The sequence below is a fragment of the Orcinus orca genome, chromosome 5, assembly GCF_937001465.1.
Source record: "Orcinus orca chromosome 5, mOrcOrc1.1, whole genome shotgun sequence".
Taxonomy (NCBI): Eukaryota; Metazoa; Chordata; class Mammalia; order Artiodactyla; family Delphinidae; genus Orcinus; species Orcinus orca.
In genome coordinates, this window is record NC_064563.1 from 79,172,770 (window position 1) to 79,188,671 (window position 15,902).

Here is a 15,902-nt window from a genome sequence, read left to right on the forward strand (position 1 = left end):
GGGGTGCAATCGCAATAAAATCAAAACCCATACCCACTGGGTAGGTGACCCACAAACTGGAAAATAATTATACCACAGAAGTTCTCCCACATGAGTGAAAGTTCTGAGCCCCACATCAGGCTCCCCAGCCTGGAGGTCTGGCAATGGGAGGAGGAGCCCCCAGAGAATCTGGCTTTGAAGGCAAGCAAGGTTTGATCACAAGAATTCCACAGGACTGGGAGAAATAGAAACTCCACTCTTGGAGGGCACACAAAAGGTCTCATGTGACCAGGACCCAGGGAATAAAGCAGTAACCTCATAAGAGGCTGGGCCAGACCTACTTGATGGTACTGGAGGGTCTCCTACGGAGGTGGGGTGGGGGAGGCAGCTGTGGCTCACTGTGGGGACAAAGACACTGGCGGTGGTAGTTTTGGGGAGTACGCATTGGCATGAGCCCTCCTGGAGGGTGCCATTCTCTCACCAAGACCTGGCCCCACTCAACAGCCGGTAGGCTCCAAAGCTGGCATGCTTCAGGCCAAACAACCAACAAGGTGGGAACACAGCCACACCCACCAGCAGACAGGCGGCTTAAAGTCTTCCTGAGCAAACAGCTGCCTGCAAAACACACCCCCTGACGTGGCCCTTCCCCCCAGAGGGACAAGTCCCAGCTCCACCCACCAGTGGGCAGGAACCAGTCCCTCCCACCAGGAAGCCTGCACAAGCCTTTTAGACAGCCTCATCCACCAGGGGGCAGACAGCAGAAGTAAGAACTACAACCCTGCAGCATGCAGAAACCGCAATCAAAGAAAGTTAGGCAAAATGATATGGTAGAGGAATATGTCCCACATGAAGGAACAAGATAAAACCCCAGAAGAACAACCAAGTAAAATGGAGACAGATAATCTACTTGAAAAAGAATTCAGAGTAATGATAGTAAAGATGATCCAAGATTTCAGAAAAAGAATGGAGGCACAGACGGAGACTATACAAAAACGTTTAACAAAGACCTAGAAGAACTAAAGAACAAACAAAGAGATGAACAATACAATAACTGCAATAAAAACTACACTACAAGGAATCAATAGCAGAATAATAGAGGCAGAAGAACAGATAAATGAGCTGGAAAACAGAATGATGGAAGTCACGGCTGTGGAACAGAATAAAGAAAACAGAATTAAAAGAAATGAGGACAGTCTAAAAGACCTCTGGGACAACATTAAACACACCAACATTTGCATTACAGGGGTACCAGAAGGAGAAGAGAGAAAGGTCCTGAGGAAGTATTTGAAGAGATAATAGCTGAAAACTTCCATAATATGGGAAAGGAAACAGTCACCCAAGTCCAGGATGCACAGACAGTCCCAGGCAGGATAAACCCAAAGAAGAACATGACGATACACATGGTAATAAAATGGATAAAAATTAAAAACAAAGAAAAAATACTGAAAGCAATGAGGGAAAAGCAACAAATAACACACAAGGGAATCCCCACAAGGTTATCAGCTGATTTCTCAGCAGAAACTGCAGACCAGAAGGGAGTGACATGGTATATTTAAAGTGATAAAAGGGAATAACATACACCCAAGAATACTCTACCCAGCAAGGCTCTCATTCAGATTCAATGGAGAAATAAAAATTTTTACAGACAAGCAAAACCTAAGAGAATTCAGTACAATCAGACCTTTGCAGTACAAAGGTCAGTATAACCAGACCTTTGCAACGTACGCTAAAGGAACTTCTCTAGGCAGAAAAGGCCACAACTAGAAATAAGAAAATTACGAATGGAAAAGCTCACCAGTAAAGGCAAACACACAGTAAAGGTAGGAAATCACATACACACAAATATGACATCAAAACCAGCAACTGTGAGAGGAGGAGAGTACAAATGCAGGATATTGGAAATGCATTTGAAATTAAGAGACCAGCAACTTAAAACAATCTTGTATATATATAGACTGCTATATCAAAACCTCATGGTAATGGCAAACCAAAAATCTACAATAGATACACATACAAAAAGAAATAGAAACCTAAACACAACAGTAAAGATAAACTTCAAATCACAAGAGAAGAGAACAAAAGAGAAAGGGAAGAAAAAAGATCTACAAAAACAAATCCAGGGCTTCCCTGGTGACGCAGTAGTTGAGAGTCCGCCTGCCGATGCAGGGGACACGGGTTCGTACCCCGGTCTGGGAAGATCCAACATGCCGCGGAGCGGCTGCGCCCATGAGCCATGGCTGCTGAGCCTGCGCGTCCAGAGCCTGTGCTCCGCAGCAGGAGAGGCCACAACAGTGAGAGGCCTGTGTACCGCAAAAAAAAAAAAAAAAAAAAAAAAAAAACCAAAACAATTAACAAAATGGCAATAAGAACATACATATCAACAATTACCTTAAATGTAAATGGATTAAATGCTACAATCAAAAGACACAGTCTGGTTGAATAGATACAAAAACAAGACTCGTATATACGCTGTCTACAAGAGACCCACTTCAAAACTAGGGACACATACAGACTGAAAGTGAGGGGATGGAAAAAGGTATTCCATGCAAACAGAAATCAAAAGAAAGCTGAAGTAGCAATACTCATGTCAGACAAAATAGACTTTAAAATAAAGACTGTAAAGATGTTAAAAATAAATAAATAAATAAATAAAATAAAGTCTGTCACAAGACACAAAGCACACTGCATAACGATCAAGGGATCAGTTGAAGAAGATAGAAAAATTGTAAATAAATATGCACCCAACATAAGAGCACCTCGATATATAAGGCAAATGCTATCATCCATAAGAGGAGAAATCGACAGTCACACAATAGCGAAGGACTTTTAACACCCCACTTAACATCAATGAACAGATCATCCAGACAATCAATAAGGAAACACAGGTCTTAAATGACACATTAGACCAGATGGTCTTAATTGATACTTACAGAACATTCCATCTAAAAGCAGCAGACTACACATTCTTCCCAAGTGCACAGAGAACATTCTCCAGGATTCATTACATGCTGGGCCACAAAGCAAGCCTCAGTAAGTTTAAGAAAACTGAAATCATATCAAGCATCTTTTCTGATCACAACGCTATGAGTTTAGAAATCAACAAGGAAAAAAACTGTAAAAAACACAAACAAGTGGAGGCTAAACAATATCGTACTATATAACCAATGGATCACTGAAAAAATCAAAGAGGAAATCAAAAAATAACTAGGGACAAGTGAAAACGAAAGCATGACAATCCAAAATCTATGGGACACAGCAAAAGAGTTCTAAGAGGGAAATTTATAGTAATACAATCTTACCTCAGGAAACAAAGAACATCTCAAATAAATGACCTAACTTTGCACGTAAAGCAGGTACAGAAAGATGAAAAAACAAAACCCAAAATTAGTAGAAGTAAAGAAATCACAAAGATCAGAGCAGAAATAAATGAAACAGAGATGAAGAAAATAATAGAAAAGATGAATGAAATTAAAATCCTGTTCTTTGAAAAGATAAAAACGGATAAACCTTTAGAAAGACTCATCAAGAAAAAGGGAGAGGGCTCAAATCAATAAACTTAGAAATGAAAAAGAAGAAATTACAACGGATACGACAGAAATACAAACGACCACAGGAGACTACTACAAGCAACCATATGCCAATAAAATGGACAACCTAGATGAAATGGACAAATTCTTAAAAAGGTACACTCTCTGAAGACTGAACCAGGAAGAAACAGAAAATATGAACAGACAAATCGCAAGTACTGAAATTGAAACTGTGATTAAAAAACTCCCAGCAGGGACTGCCTGTTGGCAGAGTGGTTAAGAATCCACCTGCCAATGCAGGGGACACAGGTTCGATCCCTGGTCCAGGAAGGTCCCACATGCCGCAGAGCAACTAAGCCTGTGCACCACAACTACTGAGCCTGCACTCTAGACCCAGGAGCTACAACTACTGAGCCCGCGTGCCACAACTACTGAAGCCCGCATGCCTAGAGCCCGTGCTCTGCAACAAAAGAAGCCACTGCAATGAGAAGCCCACGCACCGCAACAAAGAGTAGCCCCCACTCGCCGCAACTACAGAAAGCCCACACACAGCAACAAAGACCCAACACAGCCATACATAAATAAATAAATATTTATTTTTAAAAATAAATAAATAAACAGAAAAACCTCCCAACGAACAAAAGTCCACGACGACATGGCTTCACAGTAGAATTCTATCAAATTTAAAGAAGACTGAACACCTATCCTTCTGAAACTCTTCCAAAAAATTGCAGAGGAACGAACACTCCCAAGTGCATTCCATGAGGCCACAATCACCCTGATACCAAAATCAGACAAAGATACAGCAAAAAAAGAAAATTACAGGCCAATATCACTGAAGGACATATACGCAAAACTCCTCAACAAGATACTAGCAAACTAAATCCAACAATACATTAAAAGGATCATACGCCATGATCAAGTGGGATTTATCCCAGGGATAAAAAGATTTTTCGGTATCCATAAGTCAATCAGCATGATATACCACATCAACAAATCGAAGAATAAAAATCACATGATCATCTCAATAGATGCAGAAAAAGTTTTTAACAAAACTGAACACCCATTTATGATAAAAACTCTCCAAAAAGTGGGCATAGAGGGAACATACCTCAACATAATAGAGGCCATGTATGACAAACCTACAGCTAACATCATACTCAATGGTGAAAAGGTGAAAGCATTTAAGATCAGGAACGAGACAAGGATGTCCACTCTTGCCACTTTCATTCAACAGTTCTGGAAGTCCTAACCATAGCAATCAGAGAAGAAAAAGAAATAAAAGGAATCCAAATTGGAAAAGAAGAAACAAAATACTCACTGTTTGCAGATGACATGATGCTATACATAGAAAATCCTAAAGATGCTACCAGAAAACTATTAGAGCTCATCAATAAATTTGGTAAAGTTGCAGGATACAAAATTAATACACAGAAGTCTCTTGCATCTCTATACACTAAAAACAGAAGATCAGAAAGAGAAATTAAGGAAACAATCCCATTTGCCAGCGCATCAAAAAGAATAAAATACCTGGGAATAAACCTACCTGAGGAGACAAAAGACCTCAACTCTGAAAACTATAAGACACTGATGAAAGAAATCAGAGATGACACAAACAGATGGAAAGATATACCGTGTTCTTGGATTGGAAGACTCAGTATTGTCAAAATGATATACTACCCAAGGCAATCTACAGATTCAATGCAACCCCTATCAAACTACCAATGGCATTTTTCACAGAACTAGAACAGAAAAACTTTTAATTTGTATGGAGACACAAAAGACCCCAAATAGCCAAAGGAATCTCAAGAAAGAAAAACAGAGATGGAGGAATCAGGCTCCCTGACTTCAGATTATACTACAAAGCTACAGTCATCAAAACACTATGGTACTGGCACAAAAACAGAAATATAAAATCAGTGGAACAGGATAGAAAGCCCAGAAATAAACCCATACACCTATGGTCAATTAATCTACGACAAAGGAGGAAAGACTATACAATGGAGAAAACACAGCCTCTTCAATAAGTGGTGCTGGGAAAACTGGACAGCTATGTAAAAGAATATTAGAACATTCTTTATCACCATATACAAAAATAAACTCAAAATGGATTAAACACCTAAATGTAAGACCAGATAATATAAAACTCTTAGAGGAGTACATAGGCAGGAAACTCTTTGAAATAAATTGCAGCAATATCTTTTTCAATCCGTTTCCTAGAGTAATGGAAATAAAATAAAAAATAAACACATGGGACCTGATTAAACTTAAAAACTTTTGCACAGCAAAGGAAACCATAAACAAATCAAAAAGACAACCCACAGAATGGGAGAAAATATTTGCAAATGATGCAACTGGCAGTGAATTAATCTCCAAAATTTACAAACAGCTCATGCAGCTCAATATCAAATAAACAAGCAACTCAATCAAAAAATGGACAGAAACAGACATTTCTCCAACGAAGACAGACATACAGATGGCCAAGAGGCATATGAAAAGATGCTCAACATTGCTAATTATTAGAGAAATGCAAATCAAAACCACAAAGAGGTACCACCCACACCAGTCAGAATGGCCATCATCAAAAGGTTTACAAACAATAAATGCTGGACAGGGCTTGCAGAAAAGGGAGCCCTCCTACACTGTTGGTGGGAACACAAACTGGTACTGCCACTATGCAGAACAGTGTGGACGTTCCTTAAAAAAACTAAAAATAGAGCTACTATATGATCCAACAATCCCACTCCTGGGCAGATATCTGGAAAAAAACATGGTTCAAAAGGATACATGCACCCCAATGCTCATTGCCGTGCTGTTCACAATATCCAAGACATGGAAGCAACCTAAATGCCCATCAACACATGACTGGATAAAGAAGATGTGGTATATAAATACAATGGAATATTAATCAGCCATTAAAAAGAATGAAATAATGCCATTTGCAGCAACATGGATGGACCTGGAGATTATCACACTAAGTGAAGTAAGTTAGACAGAGAAAGACAAATATCATATGATATCCCTTATATGTGGAATCTAAAATGAAATGACACAAATGAACTTATTTACAAAACAGAAATAGACTCCTAGACTTAAAAAACAAACTTATGGTTACAAAAGGGAAAGGTGGTGGGGGCAGGGAGGGATAATTGAGAGTTTGGAATTGACATATATACACTACTATATTTAAAATAGATAACCAACAAGGTCCTATTGTATAGCACAGGGAACTATGCTCAATATTCTGTAATAACCTAAATGGGAAAAGAATTTGAAAAAGAATAGATACATGTATATGTATAACTGAATCACTATGCTGCACACCTGAAACTAACACAATATTGTTAATCAACTATACTCTAATATTAAAAAAAAAAAGGAACACAATTTTTTAAAAAAAGGAAAGAATGGCTAAAAATTTCCTGAAGATTCAGGAAGTCCAGAGTGTTCCAAAGAAGATGAACCCAAAGAAACCTGAACCAAGACACATAATTAAAATGTCAAAAGTTGAAGACAAGGAGAGAATCTTAAAAGTGGCAAGAGAAAAACAACTTGTTATATACAAGAGAATCCCCCCTCATAAGACTATCAGCAGACTTCTCAGCAAAAACTTTGCATGCCAGAAGGAAGTGGCATGACATATTCAAAGTGCTCAAAGGAAAACACTTCCAACCAAGAATACTCTAGACCATATGGACTTAACAAATACAGAGAACATTCCATCCAAAAGCAGAATACACATTCTTCTCAAGTGTATATGGAACATTCTCCAAGATAGATCATATGCTAGACCACAAAACAAATCTCAAGAAATTTAAGATTGAAATCATATCAAGTATCTTTCTGACCACAATGGCATGAAACTGGAAATACAGAAAGAAAACAAGAAAAATCTCAAATATGTGAAGATTAAACAACATGCTATTGAACAACCTGTGGGTCAATGAAGAAATCAAAGGAGAAATTTCAAAAACAACCCTTAAGACAAATGAAAATCAAAACAAAACATACCAAAATCTATCGGATGCCACAAAAGCAGTTATAAAAGGGAAGTTTATAATGACACAGGCCTACCTCAAGAAATAAGAAAAATCTCAAATAAATGACCTAACTTTATACCCAAACAAAGCAGAAAGAACAAATGAAGCCCAAAGTTAATAGAAAAAAGGAAATAATAAAGATAGGAGTGGAAAAAAAATGAAAGAGACTATTAAAAAGACAATTAAAAAAATAATGAAACTAAGAGCTGGGTCTTTGAAAAGATAAAATTGATAAACATTTAGCTAGAGTCACCAAGAAAAAAGAGAGCTCAAATAAATAAAATCAGAAATGAAAGAGAACATACACCAGATACCAAAGAAATACAAAGGCTCATAAGAGGTTACTATGAACAACTATATATCAACAAATTAAATAACCTGGAAGAAATAGGTAAGTTCCTAGAAACACACAATCTTCTAAGACTGAATCATGAATAGAAAATATGCATAAACCGATTACTAGTAAGGAGAATGAATCAGTAATAAACAAACAAAAACAGCAACAAGAAAAAACAACTCACAACAAAAGTCCAGGACCAGATGGCTTCATTGTTGAATTTTACCAAACATTCAAAAAAGATTTAGTACCTATCCTCCTCAAACTCTTCCAAAAAATTAGAGGAGGGAATGTTCCCAAACTCATTTTACAAGGCCACCATTACACTGATACCAAAACCAGATAAGGACACAACAAAAAAAGTACAGGCCAGTATTGCTGATGAATTTAGAGGCACAAATCTTCAACAAAATATTAGCAAACCAAATTCAACAATACATTACAAGGACAATAAGCTATGATCAAGTGGGATTTATCCCAGGCAATACAAAGAAGGTTCAACATCCACAAATCAATGTGATACACCACATTAACAAAACAAAGGAGAAAAATCATATGATCATCTCAATAGGTACAGAAAAAGCATTTGACAAAATTCAACAACCATTTATGATAGAGACTGAACAAAGGGTAGAGATGGAACGTACCTCAAGATAATAAAAGCCATATATGACAGGCCCACAGCTAATCATTATACTCAATGGCGAAAATCTGAAAGCTATTTCGTTAAGATCAGAACCATGATAAAGATGCCCATTCTTGCTATTTTTACTCAACATACTATTGGAAGTCCTAGCCAGAGCAATTAGGCAGAAAAAAGAAATAAAAGCCATCCATACTGGAAAGGAAGAAGTAACTAAGTGGGCAACAACATGATTTTACATTTAGAAAACCATAAAGAGTTCACCAAAAAATTGTTTGAAGTAATAAACAAATTCAGTAAAGTTGCAAGGTACAAAATCTATATACAAAAATCTGTTGTGCTTTTATACACCAACAACAAACCATCAGAAAGAGAAATTAAGAAAACAATGCCATACACAATTGCCTCAAAAAGAACAAAATACCTAAGAATAAATTTAACCAAGGAGGTCAAAGACCTGTACACTAAAAACTATAAGACACTGATGAACAAAATTGAGATGACACAAATAAATGACGATATTCCATGATCATATATTGGAAGAATTAATACTGTAAAAATGTCCATACTACCCAAAGCAGTCTGCAGATTCAATGCAATCGCTATCAAAATTCCAAAGACACTTTTCACAGAAATAGAACAAACAACCCTAAAATTTCTTTGGTACCACAAAAGATCTCAAATAGCCAAAGCAATCTTGAGAAAGAAAAATAAAGCTGAAGGCATCACACGCCCTGACTTCAAACTATAAACAGAATGGTATTGGCATAAAAACAAACAAATAGATCAATGGAACAGAAAAGAGAATAAACCCTAAAAATAAAACCAAGCACGTATGTTCAGTTAATTTATGACAAAGGAGCCAAGAATATACAATGGGAAAGGATGGTCTCTTCAATAAAATAGTGTTTGTAAAACTGGACAGCCACATGCAAAAGAATGAAACTGGACCACTATATTACACCATACACAAAAATTAACTCAAAATGGATTAGACTTGAATGTAAGACCTGAAACCATAAAACTCCTAGAATAAAACATAGGTAGTAAGCTCCTTGACATCACTCTTAGTGATATTTCTTTGGATCTAACTTCAAAGGCAATTGGAACAAAAGCAAAAATAAACAAATGAGACCACATCAAACTAAAGAGCTTCCACACAGCAAAGGAAGCCATTAGTAACAAAAAAAGGTAACCTTCTGAATTGCAGAAGATATTTGCAAATTATATGTCCAAAAAGGGGTTAGTATCCAAAATATATAAAGAACCCACACAGCTCAATAATTTAAAAAAAGATCTGATTAAAAAATGGGCAGAAGATCTGAACAGACATTTTCCCAAAGAAGACATATTGATACAAATGGCCAACAGGCACATGAAAAGATGCTCAGTATCACTAATCATCAGGGAAATGCACATCAAAACCACAATGTGATATCACTTCACACCTTTCAGAGTGGCTATTATCAAAAGAGCAAGAAATAATAAGTATAAGGCCTTCCCCAGTGGTCCAGTGGTAAAGAATCCGCCTTCCAATGCAGGGGACGCAGATTCGATGCCTGATCGGGGAACTAAGATCCCACATACCGTGGGGCAACTAAGCCCATGTGCCACAACTACTGAGCCCGTGTGCTGCAAACTACAGAGTCCACGTGCTCTAGAGCCCGTGAGCAACAACTATGGAGAAAACCCGCAGGCCACAACTAGAGAAAAGCCCAAACGCTGCAATGAAAGATCCCACATGCCGCAATGAAGATCCCACATGCCACAACTAAGACCCGATGCAGCCAAGAATAAACTAATTAATTTTTAAAAAAGGAAATAATGAGTGTTGGTGAGGATATGAAGAAAATGGAACCCTTGTGCACTGATGGAGAAAATGTTAATTAGTGCAGCCACTGTGGAAAATAGTATGGAGGTTCCTCGAAAAATTAAAAACAGAACTCCCACGTGATCCAGCAATTCCACATCTGGATATTTATCTGAAGAAAATGAAAACATTATCTTGAAAAGATTTCTGCACCCCCATGTTCAATACAGCATTATTTACAATAGCCAAGATATGGAAACAACCTAATTTGCAAAACAACCATGAATGAACAAGTGGATAAAGAAAATGTGGTACACACACACACACACACACACACACACAAAGGAATATTATTCAGCCACGATAACTGTAAAACATTGAAATTTGCTCAACATAGATGGACTTGACGGGCATTATGTTAAGTGAAATAAGTGAGATGGAGAGACAAATACTTCATGATCTCATTTATATGTGGAATCTTAAAAAAACAAACAAAAAGACAAGTCATAGATACAGAGAACAGATTAGTGGTTGCTAGAGGCAGAGAGTAGTGGGTAGGCAAAATGGGTGAAGTGATTCAAAAGGTACAAACTTACAGTTATAAAATAAGTAAGACATGGGGATGTAATACACAGCATGGTGACTATAGTTAATAATACTGTATTGCATATTTGAAGGTTACTGAGAGATCTTAAAAGTTCTCAGCAGAAGAAAAAAAAATTTTTAACTATGAACACAGACATGTTAACCAGACTTGCTGCGGCAATCATTACACAATATATACAAATAGAGTCACTACGTTGTACACCTTAAACTCATATAATTTTATATGTCAATTATATCTTAATAAAAAAATCAATGGAAGAATATACACCAAAGTGTTTTCTTAAAGTTTTCATAGGACTTCCCTGGTGGTGCAGTGGTTAAGAATCCGCCTGCCAATGCAGGGAACATGGGTTCGAGCCCTGGTCCAGGAAGATCCCAAGTCCGTGGAGCAACTAAGCCCACGCGCCACAACTACTGATGCTGCACTCTAGAGCCCATGAGCCACAACTACTGAGCCCGCGTGCCACAACTACTGAAGCCCGTGCACCTAGAGGCTGTGCTCCGCAACAAAGAGAAGCCACTGCCACAAGAAGCCCATGCACCGCAACAAAGAGTAGCCCCCCCTCGCCGCAACTAGAGAAAGCCTGTGCGCGGCAATGAAGACCCAACACGAAGACCCAACGCAGCCAAAAATAAATTAATTAAAAAAAAAGAAAGGTGACTTTAAAAAAAAATAAAGGTCTCATAAATACAAAGCCTACTGTGTGAAGCACTAGTTGATAATATCCTTTTCTACATAAATCATCACATTTTAATGCCAGAATGCATACTCCCACCCAACACCATCTTATTTTAAGAAGAAAAGCAGTTACTTAGTGAACTAGATCAGAGGTGTTCAGAATTTTTTGTTCCTGTATTTCTAAAGATTTGAAAAATTTATGAATACTTTTAAGCTGTAAAAAATGTAACTTCTAGAGTACTGAAAAAATTAACATATTATCCTAGAACTGTTACACCACTCCTTTAAGTGAATACAATAGGATCCAAATGCTATACTGATTTGATACTCAACATCTGCTTAAAAAAAAAATGAAAATGCTGAATTATGAACTTGGAAAATTTTACATTTTTTTGAACTCATATTTTCATTCCATTGTCTCCACAAAACTTTATTCTAATGCAATATATATCTGTGCTTGAAAAACTTTTACTAATCATTCTATGATACTTCTCCACAACAAAAATGTATGTAAACTGAAATTTTAAATTGTAAATTTATTTTTTTTAATTTTTTATTTTTATTTTTTTTGCGGTAGGCGGGCCTCTCACTGTTGTGGCCTTTCCCGTTGCGGAGCACAGGCTCCGGACGCGCAGGCTCAGCGGCCATGGCTCACGGACCTAGCCGCTCCGCCGCATGTGGGATCTTCCCAGACCGGGGCACGAACCCGTGTCCCCCGCATCGGCAGGCGGACTCTCAACCACTGCGCCACCAGGGAAGCCCTAAATTGTAAATTTTAAAAATTTCCTGTGACCATAAGTCTCTAAGTGTTAAAAATTCTGTTATCATTACAATTGTTATGAGTATAAAATTAATTAAAACATAATCTGCAAATTTTGATAGAAGCATAAAAACAGATTATCTTGGAAATGCGTTTCTTTTTTTTTTTTTGCGGTAGGCGGGCCTCTCACTGTTGTGGCCTCTCCCGTTGCGGAGCACAGGCTCCGGACGCGCAGGCTCAGCGGCCATGGCTCACGGGCCCAGCCGCTCCGCGGCATGTGGGATCTTCCCGGACCGGGGCACGAATCCGTGTCCCCTGCATCGGCAGGCGGACTCTCAACCACTGCGCCACCAGGGAAGCCCTGGAAATGCATTTCTTAGTGAGATGAATGGTACCTGATCCTGGCAATTAATTTATGTATCTACTGTAGTTGACTATTACTACTAGGAAGTCAGAATTCAGTGTAAGTTCTTTTGCTTTTTGGGGGTGCAAATAATAAGAAACCCTATTTGCATAAATAAGTAGACATGAAAGGAGTTCTGTTATATCTAGCTCTCTCAATATTTTGAACTCCTTCTGAGTTAACTACCAAAAAGCACAGACACATACACACACACCCCAATATCTAGTATCAAAAAAATAATTTTTAGTCATCTGTTAACTGATGACTTCTTCAAAAATAAACCAACTTTTCAAAAGAAGATCCCTAGTCATCCACTTTCTCAGCACTGACGAGATTCACCATAGCAAGATTCTGGATGGTGAGAATAGTCTAACCCACATCAACTAGTGCTTCAGTCCTTTTCATAATAACATCAGACTGGGGTTCACAAAGGGCAAACATAAACCCTTAGTGATGGAGAAAACGTACATAAGTCTTCTAGATAGAACTTCTGTGATAACTGAAAGGTTCTATATCTGCACGGTCCAATAAGGTAGCCACTAGTCGCATGTGACTATAAATTTAAAAATTCATAATGCTCAATATTCATATGCGGCTAGTAGAAACTCTATTAGCACATTTAGACCCTTCTACTTACACTGTGGTCTGCAGCTTTTGCTGGCAGCTTGTGAGAAATGCATAACCTCCCACCCCGCCTCAGATCTACTCAATCAGAGTATGCATTGTAACAAAATTCCAGGTGATTCGTATCTACTCAGAGTTTAAGAAGCCTTGTGCTAGAAAACTCTAATCTGTACAAAGTTTTTCCCTTTTATTCACCAAAAAACTGCCTCCATGAAATGTCCACCCTCTGGCCTTAATTCTTGCTCCTGGCCACACAGTGCAAAATCGAATCCCCCTTTCCTAGCAAGAGCCCTTCCAAGTATTTAAACAGCTACCAAATTCTCCCCCAACACACCTTTTCCTCCCCTCCCCCCGCCGTCCCATTGTCACGAGGTTAAATACGCGGAACTCTTTCAAGTACTTCTGTGCAAGACAAGGCCCCAAACTGGGTTTCCCCGACTCTCTTGCAGAGCACGTGTCAAAGCAAGCGAGTCACAGTGCAGGCTGCCCTCTAGGTCCTCAAAAGCCTAACAGTTCCTGGTCTCTGGGCTTCGCAAACAGACTCCACCAGGCCGACAGCAGGGTCGACCCGCCTGCTTGGCTCTTTTGCTGTCACCCACAGCCCAACTCCTGTCATTCCCCCCCACCTCCTGTTCCCCATCCCCGCCACCCAACCCCTCTTCTTTCCTTTCCTGGGCAGGTACCTGACTCAGAATACGGGGTCGAGACACGATGCCCCGTAGGTCGATGTACACGGGGGAAGAGAGCCCGCTCTTCAGCACGAAGTTCCCAAACTTGAAAGCCTGCACGTCGTACAGACCCGTTACCAATGACTCCAAAGCTGCATCATCGGCCGCCATCGTCCCCCTCTCCCAGTTCACTCCGAACTCCAAACCGCCGCTTACCCGCGGCGCCCGGTGACGTCACCTGAGAAATCCCGCCTCTTCCGGCCCCTTTTCCGGCGGCTGGACGAGCTCACTCCGCTCAGCTCCGGGTGCCAGGTAGCCAGAGCCCAGGGTTTCAGGTCCGGTTCCGGGCAGTAGTAGCGAACTTTACCCCGACGCTGCCTGTGAGTGAAATCGCTGGACTTGGAAGCCCCAATAGTTAGATTGGCTCCAGGGTCATAAAATCAAGACTCTCAAGAGAATTTGTATGAATCCTGCCTACTTTTTATAGCGTAGTGTCCTCTTAATTCTCCTTCTTGGGCGAGCATATCTTTATTTGCCCGTTATTAAACACCACTGTCCCCTCCCCTTTCTCCAAATAGAGTGTAAGTTCTGGAAGACGGGGACCTTTGCTCAATTCTTTTATTAACTTCATGGCATTTGGCAAATGTCAGTGTCATAACAATTTCCACATGGGACTATAAAGCTCTTAGCAGGTAATTGTTCATTACCTCTTCTGTCGGCCCTCTGCGTCTGGAGGAGGGCGTGGGTTTAGTATCATTTAGAGTAGCACAAGTGTTTGGCACATAATACGTGTATAGTAGATGAAGAAGAGAGGAAAGAGAGCAGAAGAAGATGAATTGATACCTTGGTATCAAGGTTATCCAGGAGGATAATCATGCCAGCTAATCTGAAAATCTAAGCGTATTTTGTATGCACAAATAAATTCCTTAAAGTAGAGGAAATTCCCATTGTGGGTAGAAGGCAATACTTTAAGGATAATTACCTTTAAAACCATAGACTCACGATTGTTACTCATAAAATTGATTCTCAAGTCATTCCTATGTTTCTATGTTCTTTTATGTTTGTCTGTTTTCTCTGAAGGCAAGATGACCAGCCAGTGTGAAGAAGTCCATGTTTTTGACAGTTCTCATTTCAAATAAATGCAGTAAAATCTTGATGAAATAGAAACCCACTGTTAAAACATTTTTCTTCTTATGTGCAAAATAATCTAATCAAAATACTTCAATCCCAAATACTTGTCAGCGTTAAGAATAAAATGGCCTGTTAGTTTACCAACAAAATGAGTTTTACTTGGGAATGGCAGAGGAATTGCGTTTGAGGCACGGAAACTATGGCAAAACATAGGCAAGTCTGGAGAACAAAAGCGAGGAATGTTACTTTACAGAGAAACAGGGGAATTTGGGAGGGGCTGCTTTGAAGGAAAGTCCATTGGAGGAAATCAAGAGTTCAGGGTCGTGACAGTTTCTTATTGGCTGCGTTGTTGGTGTGCAAGGAGAACATCTTCCGCCCTCATGCTAGAGAAGTTAAGTAAGCATCTTCCTGCCCAGGGATGTAAAATAAGCTGCATAGGGTGGTATGTGCTGGTGTGTGCATGAAAGCTCCTCCTTCAGGGCTTCCTCACTCCACTTTAAATGAGATTTTCCTTTGTTTTCACACACTCTAGCTAATTGACAGTGTACTATGAATCACTTTCATTTGCACTTGGGTGGCGCACACAGACTCTTTCAAAGCCTGCTTTGTCTGCAGAGTCTAGTCCAGATGCCTGGAGTCCACAATATGTTGCGTAAACTTGTGAGATCCATCCCAAATGGCCTGCCAATTTTCTA

The 15,902-nt window shown here is 39.2% G+C and overlaps 1 protein-coding gene across 1 annotated transcript in view; it reads right to left on the reverse strand.

Moving 5' to 3' along the window:
- UMPS (uridine monophosphate synthetase) overlaps nt 1-14,327 on the reverse strand; it is a 47,081-nt gene extending 32,754 nt beyond the window's left edge. Inside the window, exon 1 of the mRNA XM_004278816.3 lies at nt 14,092-14,327. Within this exon, the coding sequence (XP_004278864.1) occupies nt 14,092-14,247 (156 nt within the window). The 5' untranslated portion in view covers nt 14,248-14,327. The remainder of the gene's footprint in view (nt 1-14,091) is intronic.
- Nucleotides 14,328-15,902: the final 1,575 nt, after the last annotated feature.